This window comes from Anolis sagrei, chromosome 11 (assembly GCF_037176765.1).
Source record: "Anolis sagrei isolate rAnoSag1 chromosome 11, rAnoSag1.mat, whole genome shotgun sequence".
Classification (NCBI taxonomy): domain Eukaryota; kingdom Metazoa; phylum Chordata; class Lepidosauria; order Squamata; family Dactyloidae; genus Anolis; species Anolis sagrei.
The window spans coordinates 4,414,810-4,425,330 of NC_090031.1; the positions used below are offsets into that span (position 1 = coordinate 4,414,810).

At 42.3% G+C, this 10,521-nt stretch overlaps 1 protein-coding gene across 1 annotated transcript in view; it reads right to left on the reverse strand.

Moving 5' to 3' along the window:
- The window catches only part of NOTCH1 (notch receptor 1), a 111,928-nt gene extending 102,622 nt beyond the window's left edge, over window positions 1–9,306 (reverse strand). Inside the window, exon 1 of the mRNA XM_060757486.2 lies at window positions 9,113–9,306. Coding sequence (XP_060613469.2) covers window positions 9,113–9,173 — 61 coding nt within the window. The 5' untranslated portion in view covers window positions 9,174–9,306. The remainder of the gene's footprint in view (window positions 1–9,112) is intronic.
- Window positions 9,307–10,521: the final 1,215 nt, after the last annotated feature.

The window sequence follows — 10,521 nt, forward strand, 5'->3', positions numbered from 1 at the left end:
ATGGTTACTTTCTCCCATCCTGGACGTTATTGCACAGATATATAAACCTAACTTGCCTAGTTTCCAACAGACCTCACAACCTCTGAGGATGCCTGCCATGCATGTGGGTGAAATGTCAGGAGAGAATGCTTCTGGAACATGGCCAGACAACCAGGAAAACTCTCAGCAACCCATTCTTCAAAAAAGTAACTTTTCCAGTGTCATTGCTTTCCTACCAAGTTCAATTGCTTAGGAAAACCCAGCCCTTGGGCTTTGAAATGAAATAAAATCTGAGCTGTCATGAGTTTTCCAGGCTGTCTGGCCATGTTCCGGAAGCATTCTCTCCTGACGTTTTGCCTGCATCTATGGCAGGCATCCTCAGAGGCCTTTTTCCGCAACAGACCTCACAATCACTCAGTGATTGTGATTGTGTGGTTATGAGGTCTGTTAGGTTAGGTCTATCTGTGAAATAATGTCCAGGTTTGGAGAAACAACTCTTGTCTGCTTGAGGCAAGTGTGAATGTTGCCATTGGCCACGTTGATTAGCAATGAATGGCCTTGCAGCTTCAAAGCATGGCTGGTTGCTTTCTCCCACCCTGAGATATATATATACCACACATATACCTCACTTGCCTAGTTTCCAACAGACCTCACAACCTCTGAGGATGCCTGCCATAGATGTGGGTGAAACGTCAGGAGAGAATGCTTCTGGAACATGGCCAGACAGTGAGGAAAACTCACAAGAGCCCAGTGACTCTGGCCATGAAAGCCTTTGACGAAATCAAATCTGCCTCTGTTATGCGCTCGTTTGAGCTCTGCCTCACACACAAGAGCCTCTGTCTTGGTATGTGTATGACAACACATACACAGAGCACTCCTTGAACGAAGTAACTTTTCCAGAGTCAGATAAGAGCCGGCTTTGCACGCCGCGATCAATAGTGTCTAGAAGACTCATTCCTCGGACTCCCCAATGAAACAAAATCTGGCTTTTATGTCCTGGCTTGAGCCTCCGTTGCGGTGTGCGCCTGAGCACACACACTGAGAGCTATTCTTGAACCGTCTGGCTGTTCAGATATTCATGATTTACACACAAAAAGGAAGGGAAGGGGCTTCAATGGGGGATAACAGAGGGTTGCAAGGGAGCCCCCCAAGTTTGCCCCCCTCCTCGCCCATGGGAAAGAGCAACAGCTGCAAAATAGAGTCCTCCCCAAACAAAGGAGGGGAATCAGAGCGGCCCATTGTCCAAACCTCAATGATACCTCTCTCTCTTTCTCTCTCTATCTTGCCTGTATTTACCCACATGCGGGGCTGAATCCCCGCTCCTTGATACCCAATACCTGCCTGAATCAGGCCAGAAAGTAAGCATGTTCGCGGAAACACACAAAACCTGATTTAGAAGAAAAAAGGAGGAGGAGGAGGTGGTGGTTCAATGCGGCAAGAAAGCAAATGCAAAGAGAAACTAGCCGAAAAAGGAAAGGGGGTTCCTGCTCGGTTCCCGGAAAGCAAAGGCTCAGAATTGCAGACTGACTTTCGGGGCGATGATGATGACTCAAGAAAAGAAGCCAGCAAGCCGCATGGAGTTTTTTAGAAATCAGATCCTTTTGGTTTCCATAGGCTGCTTTGCACGTGTCGGAGGCAACTCCGAAAAGTCAGCTCCTCCTCTCCGCAGTTTGGAATCTTTCTCTCGCAGAAAGGAATGGGGGGAAAAAAACTAGACTTAATCCAATTGAAGTTGTAATCCCGGTGAGCCATCAAAGGGTAACCTTGGAGCAGCCACTTTCTCTGATCTTGAAATACTTTGCAGGGTTACGGCAAGGAGAATATGTCAGAGAGGAATTGGAACTCGCTGCAACAGCTCTCAAAACAAGTGGATCTCATATGGGACTGTAAAACCCACAGACCAGGCATGGGCAAACTTGGGCCCTCCAGGAGTTGAACTCCCACAATTCCTAACACCCTTAGGCCCATTTCCTTTTCCTCCTCAGCTGTAATGTGGCAGCAGAAAAGGCCAATGAGATTCTATACTACTACTACTACTAATACTAATAATAATAACGGCGCTCCATGCAGTCATGCCGGCCACATGACCTTGGAGGTGTCTACGGACAACGCTGGCTCTTCGGCTTAGAAATGGAGATGAGCACCAAACCCCAGAGTCAGACATGACTGGACTTAATGTCAGGGGACTACCTTTACCTTTACCTAATAATAATCTATACTAAGACATGATGATAATAATAACAATTTATTAGTAGACCACAAGCTAACATGAGCCATGAGTGTGATGCAGTGGCGGAAAAGGCCAATGCAATTCTATGCTGCTGCTACTACTACTACTACCACCACTACTACTACTACTAATAATAATAATAATAATGATAATGATAATCTATGCTAAGACATGGTAATACTAATTTATTAGTAGACCACAAGTTAAAGGTGAGCCAAGACTGTGATGCGGCAGCGGAAAAGGCCAATGCTGCTACTACTATGCTGCTACTACTACTACTTCTACTACTACTACTAATAATAATAATCTATGCTAAGACATGATAATAATTTATTAGTAGACCACAAGTTAAAGGTGAACCAAGACTGTGATGCGGCAGCGGAAAAGGCCAATGCTGCTACTACTATGCTGCTACTACTACTACTTCTACTACTACTACTACTACTAATAATAATAATCTATGCTAAGACATGATAATAATTTATTAGTAGACCACAAGTTAAAGGTGAGCCAAGACTGAGATGCAGCAGCGGAAAAGGCCAATTCAATTCTATGTTGCTACTACTACTACTACTACTAATAATGATAATCTATGCTAAGACATGGTAATAATAATTTATTAGTAGACCACAAGTTAAAGGTGAGCCAAGACTGTGATGCGGCAGCGGAAAAGGCCAATGAGATTCTGGAGTAATAACTGGCCACCCAGATTAACAGCAGCAGCAGCAACGACAACAACCTGGCTGCATGGTGATGGAAGGAAGGAAGGGAAGGAGGAAGGAAAGAGAAGGAAGGAACGATGAAAGGGAGGAAGAGAGGGATGGAAAGAGAGGGAGAGAGAGGAGAGAGGAAAGAGAAGGAAGGAAAGACAAAAAGGAAAGAAGGAAGGGAAGGAGGAAGGAAAGAGAGAAGGAAGTTAAGACAAAAGGGAAGGAAGGAAGGAAGGAAGGAAGGAAGGAAGGAAGGAAGGAAGGAAGGAAGGAGAAAGGGAGAGAAGAAAGGAAGGTCGTAAGGATGAAAGGGAAGGAAAGGAGAAAGGAAAGAGAGAGGGAAGGAAAGACAACAGAGAGGGATGGGTGGATAAAGAAGGAAGGAAGGAGAAAGGGAGAAAGGGAAGGAAGGATAAAAGGATGGAAGGAGAAAGAAGGAGGGAAGAGAGGAAGGAAAGGAGGAAAGAGAGAAGGAAGGAAAGACAACAGAGAGGGAGGGAGGGAGGGAGGGAGGGAGGGAGGGAAGGAAGGAAGGAAGGAAGGAAGGAAGGAAGGAAGGAAGGGGAAAGAGAGAGAGAAGGAAGGATGAAAGGGTGGAAGGGAAGGATGAAAGGATAAAGAGGAAGGGAGGGAAGGAGGAAGGAAAGACAAAAGGGAGGGGAAGGGAGGGAGGGAAGGAAGGAAGGAGAGAATGAAGCAAAGATGAAAGGGTGGAAGGGAAAGAGAAAGAGGGAGGGAAACAGAAGGAAAGAGAGATGGAAGGAAGAATAGAGTGGTGAGAGAGAGGAGGGCCTGAGAAAAGAGCACAAGGGGCCAGGGTTTTCCCATACCTCATATAGATAGATAGAGATATAAATAATTATATTCTGGCTAGAGTTACACTGAAAAAATGTACTTTTCGGACTTAAACACAAATTCAACTTAAGAACAAACCTACAGAAGCAATCTTATCCATAACTTGGGGTCTGCCTGTATATCCCCTCCTTCATAGGAGTGCAGTTTGGACCCTGTTCCTCCCCATTATCTTCCCTGCAAAGTAGCTAAGAGTTGCAAGAAGCTATCCTTGTCCTCCAGATCCATCCTGTCGAAAAGCATGGCTCTGTTCGGCCCACGTGCCCCGCAGAAACCCGAAACTGGTGTGCCTCGTTGGGTTGTGTTTTGGGCTGCTTTTTTTGCCCTTCTGCCCGCAGGCTCAATGACTGCACGTCTTCGACACCTACACCCGAAAGGATTAGAGGCCTCACCTCAAATGTGTACACAGGGACGCGCACACACACATACGCCGAGCCATTGTCCCCGGCTGAGCAAGAAAAGTGCATTGAGGTGAGGGAGGCACCTCTGTTTACAACTCTGGCAGGGTTGTAAACTTGCACAACACTAAACTATAGAGAAAGGCCCATGTGCTCCACAAAAGGAGCATTAACTCCAAAAAGTCCGCAAAGGAAGCAACTTTTCAAAACTTTTTCAAAGTTTTGCAACTTCCAGATACAAAGAGCTCCGTTTCCCATAGCCATGACGAACCTATCGAATATGTCTCTAAATTTTAGAGGCTAATACAGAGAAAGCCTTCTCCAGCAAAGGTTTCGTAGGTTTGGAAAGCTCGACTATGCAGCAAAGGGCGAAAATACACCAGAAAAGGATCCAAGAGGAAGAAGAGGACGCTGAACAAGAGGAGGCCGTGAATACAGGAAATCTGACGCACGTCCACAAAATAGAACAAAAAATATCTTTCAGCCGACAAGCAATGCAACTTCCTAATTAAACCCTTCTCCGCCAGGAAATATAGTATCTCTCTCTCTCTTTCTCCCAATAAAACAAACATCGCAACAGTTGCAAAGCTGAGGTTAGCGAGGGCACTTTTGCAAAGGATTGTATGCAAAACATTCCGTGTAAACAAGCAACATGAATGAGGATCTTTGGGCTTCTTTACAAATCCACTCGGTTGCTAATTCGGTGCGTTATCAAACACTTGAGACTTTTTGGAAGGCTCTCCCTTCTCTTGACTACAAACTGTGATCTGGAAAAAAGGAACTTTTCTTCATAGATGAAGGCAAAACGTCAGGAGAGAGTGCTTCTGAAACATAGCCATACAGCCCAGAAAACACACAACAATCCAACTTTTCTTTCTATTGTTGAAAGCCTTCATGGCCGGAATTACTGGGTTGTTGTGAGTTTTCTGGACTGTCTGGCCATCTTCCAGAAGCACTCTCTCCTGATGTTTGGCCTGCATCTATGGCAGGCATCCTCAGAGGTTGTGAGTCTGTTAGGAACTAGGCAAGTGGGATTTATATATCTGTGGAATGACTCTTGTCCGCTAGAGGCAAGTGTGAATGTTGCAATTAGCCACCTTGATTAGCATTGGATGGTCTTGCAGCTTCACAGCCTGGCTGCTTCCTGACAAGAAATAATCAGGGCCTGATGACACCTCCCAACAAAGGATTCCCCCAATCAGGAAGCAACCAGGCTTTGAAGCTGCAAGGCCATTCAGTTCTAATCTATTTGGCCAATGGCAACATTCACACTTGCCTCCAACAGACAGGAGTTCTTTCTCCCACCCTGGACATTCCACAGATATATAAACAGGCAGTAAGCAGCCAGATCTTGAAGCTGCAAGGCCATTCAATGCTAATCAAGCTGGCCAATTGCAACAATCACACTTGCCTCCAACAGACAAGAGTTCTTTCTCCCACCCTGGACATTCTACAGATATATAAACAGGCAGTAACCAGCCAGATCTTGAAGCTGCAAGGCCATTCAATGCTAATCAAGCTGGCCAATTGCAACAATCACACTTGCCTCCAACAGACAAGAGTTCTTTCTCCCACCTTAGACATTATTCCACAGATATATTACCCCACTTGCTTCAAGACCTAGCTGCATCCTGCCTGGGGGAATCCTTTGTTGGGAGGTGATCAGCTGGCCATGATTGTTTCTTGTCTGGAAGTCCCCTGTTTTTATATTATTCTTTATTTACTGTAAGAATCCAGACCTTGAAACTGCTAGGCCATTCAATGCTAATTAAGGTGGCTAATTGCAACATTCACTCCAACCTCAGACAGACAAGAGTTCTTTCTCCAACTCTGGACATTCTACAAATATATAAACAGGCAGTAGGCAGCCAGACCTTGAAGCTGCAAGGCCATTAAATTCTAATCAACATGTCCAATTGAAACATTCACTCCTACCTCAAACAGACAAGAGTTCTTTCTCCAACCCTGAACAATCTACAAATATATAAACAGGCAGTAGGCAGCCAGATCTTGAAGCTGCAAGACCATTAAATGCTAATCAACATGTCCAATTGAAATATTCACTCCTGCCTCAAACCGATAAGAGTTCTTTCTCCAACCCTGGACATTCTACATATAACCCTGGACATTCTACATATAAACAAGCAGTAAGCAGCCAGATCTTGAAGCTGCTAAGCCATTAAATACTAATCAAGGTGGCCAATTGCAGCATTCACGCTTGCCTCAAGCAGACAAGAGTTCTTTCTCTCAACCTGGACATCATTTTCCTAGTTTCCAACAGACCTCACAACCTCTGAGGATGCCTGCCATAGATGTGGGCGAAATGTCAGGAGAGAATGCTTCTGGAACATGTTTTCCAGGCAGCCTGGAAAACTCGCAACAACCCAACTTTTCTTTCTGTGGCGGTTTCCTTCAAGGAGGCCAAGCCTTTCAAAGCTTTCTCCCTTCAGGGCTCTTAAATTCTTGCACACACACACACATACACAAAAGCCATGCAAAGTAGCTGATCCGGTCTGATGTGTTTTACCCAACTAACCAAAGCGGCTGTAGAGATATATATAAAAAGGAAGGAAGGAAAACATACACACACAAAGGAAGGAGAAAAAGACATGTTTCCTTCCTTTACGGGGAAGGACTTGTTACCAAAGAGAGACTTAAAAACACCAAAAGTCCAAAGCGAGGATACAAGAGATTTCCAAGGAAAATTCCTTGTTCGGAGTATTTTTTGCACGAAATGACTCTCTGGCTACATCTAGACTTTAGATTACATTTACATTTCGACTTTAGGTCCCATGTGCAAGATCTCTCCTTCCAAAATCCACCCGACGTCCAAAACATGGCCATACAGTCCGCAAAACTCACATCACAATATAAATCCATCTCTCTATACACAGAAACATTCCAAAATCCCCAAACTTGCCCCCAAAACCTTGGGAACATTCATAATAATATAATAATATACTTTGTTTATCTCCCTAGAGCAGGCCTGGGCAAACTTAGGCCCTCCAGGTGTTTTGGACTCCAACTCCCACAATTCCTAACAGCCTCCGGCTGTTAGGAATTGTGGGAGTTGGAGTCCAAAACACCTGGAGGGCCTAAGTTTGCCCAGGCCTGCCCTAAAGGGACTCAGAGTGGTTTCATGCCCCATTGCCACCCTATAATACTCTATTCACTCCCCTATTGATACTTTCATTGATTCCCCTATAGATACCTTATCTGTTCTCCTATTGCCACTCTGTTGATACTTCTATTGATTCCCCTATTGATACCCCTATTTGTTCCCCTATTGACACTTTTATCAATTCCCCTATTGCCACCCCAATTCATTCCCCTATTAATACCCCAATTGACACCCTACTACCACCCTACTGAAATTTGTATTGATTCCCCCATTGCAGCCCTATTGAATTCCCCCATTCATTCACCTATTGCCACCCTATTGATGCCCCTATTCATTTCCCTACTGATACCCAATTATCACCCTATTGATACCCCTATTCATTCCCCTATTGCAGTCCTATTGATTCTCTTACTGCCACCCTACTGATATTTCTATTGATTCTCCTGTTGCAGCCCTATTCATTCCCCTATTGCCACCCTATTAATACACGTTTAACTCCCTTACTGATACTTTTATTGATTCCCCTAGTACTACCCTACTGATACCCTATTACCACCCTACTGATACTTCTGTTCATTCCCCTATTGATACTTCTATTTATACCCCTATTGCCACCCTATTAATTCCCCTTAATAGGGGATTCTGCAAGTTGCTTAATTCCCCTACTACTACTCTATTGATATCTTATTCATTCCCCTATTGCAGCCGTATTGAAAAGCTTGCAAACTTCATGTTTTGTTTGTTTGTTAAAAAATAAACACAAATGTTTGGTTTGCTCCTGACATGATAAATAAATAGCCTTATTGATACCCCTATTGATTCCCCTATTGACACTTCCATTGATTCCTCTATTACCACCCTATTGATACTTCTATTGATTCCCCTATTACTACCCTACTGATACCCTTTAACCACCCTTCTGATACTTCTATTGATTCCCCTATTACCATCGTATTGATACCTCTATTGATTCCCCTATTACTACCCTACTGATACCCTTTAACCACCCTACTGATACCTCTATTGATTCCCCTATTACTACCCTATTGATAGATACCTCTATTGATTCACCTATTACCATCGTATTGATACCTCTATTGATTCTCCTATTACTATCCTACTGATACCCTATTACCACCCTACTGATACTTCTATTGATTCCCCTATTAGCACCCTACTGATTTCCCTATTACTACCCTATTGACAGATACCTCTATTGATTCCCCTATTACTACCATATTAATACCCTATTACCACCATATTGATACTTCTACTGATCCCCCTATTACCACTGTAATGATACTTCTATTGATTCCCCTATTACCACCCTACTGATACCCCATTACCATCCTATTGATTCCCCTATTACTAACCTACTGATACCCTATTACCACTCTATTGATACTTCTATTTATTCCCCACCCTATTGATACTTCTATTGATTCCTCTATTACCACTCTACTGATACCTCTATTGCTTCCCCTATTACCACCCTATTGATACCTTATTCCTTCCCCTATTGCAGCCTTATTGATTTCCCCTATTAATCCCTTTCTTGATACCCCTCTATTGAGACTTGTATTGATTCCCCCATTCCCTTCTCCTCTTTCCCAGACTTGGGCCAAGTTTGGCCCCTCCAGGGGGTTGGGACTACAACTCCCACCATTCCTCACAGCCTCAGGCCCTTTCCTTTCCCCTCTCAGCCGCGTAAGCGGCTGAGGGGGGAAAGGAAGGGTCCTGAGGCTGTGAGGAATGGTGGGAGTTGTAGTCCCAACCCCCTGGAGGGAGTGGGGAGGCCCCAAGTGAGCCTGCTGCCTCCTACCTGTGGCCAGGGCAGGAAGAAGCAGCAGCAGCAGCAGCGAGGAGCCCAAGGGCCGCCGCATCCCTCCTTCTCCTCCTTCTCTTCTTCCCCAACTCTTCTCTCCTCCTCCTTTTCCAAGTCTCTCTTGATTTTTCCGCAGCCTCCCTTCCAGGCACCCGTCCGTCGCCTCTGCAGCGCCGGACTGACTGACTGAGGCGAAGGAAGCGCTCGGGACGCCCTCTCAGAGGGGGTGCTTCGACACAGGATCCTTCCGCCTCAGGACCCCCAACACCCCTCGTTTTTGAACCCCGAAATGACCCAAAACACTCCGAAAAGTCACAACGAAGCAAGACACCCCACTCTTTCTCTCCTCCGCTTCGCTCGAGGATGAGAAAAGGAACTTCTCCCTCGCGGACTCTTTCGCGTAAAACTTTTTTCCTGTGTGTGAGTGTGGCGGAGGGATCTCTTTCTTTGGGAGGGAGCTGCTGAGCCTCCTTGGAGAGCCCAAACGCAGTGCGCATGCGCAAAGGACACCTATTTACCTCTTGCTTTGAAATCAAAAACATTCCAACTTGGAATATACAATAATAAAAAGAGTTTATCATCAATTAGTAATAGTAATAATATGCTATATATAATATTAGTACCAATATTATTAGTAATAAAGTACTAATCTATTAAATATTGCTACAAATTATATTATATTATATTGTATATATTTATTATATTAGTTTTACTATATTACAATATTATTAGTATAATATTCTATTACATATTATATAGTAATTATATTTAATATATCTGTATTACTCTTATAATATTACTATATATTGATAGCATTATATTCTATTACATAATATAAATAACTATTATTACTATATTATTATATATTATTAGTATTATATTCTATTATATATTATATAATTATTATATTTAATACATTAGTATTACTGTTACACTATTACTATATATTATTAGCATTATATTCTATTATATGTTATAAAATAATTATATTTAATACATTAGTATTACTACATTACTATCTATTATTAGTATTATATTTTATAATATATTGTATAGTATTTATATTTATTAATATTACTATATTACAACATTCTTATATATATTATTAGTATTATATTCCATTATATATTATATAGTAATTATATTTAATACATTAGTATTACTACATTACTATATATTATTAGTATTATATTTTATATTATATAGTATTTATATTTATTAGTACTATTATATTACAACATTCTTATATATATTATTAGCATTATATTCTATTATATATTGTATAGTAATTACATTTAATATATTAGTATTACTACATTACTATATATTATTAGTATTATATTTTATAATATATTATGTAGTATTTATATTTATTAATATTACTAAATTACAATATTCTTATATAT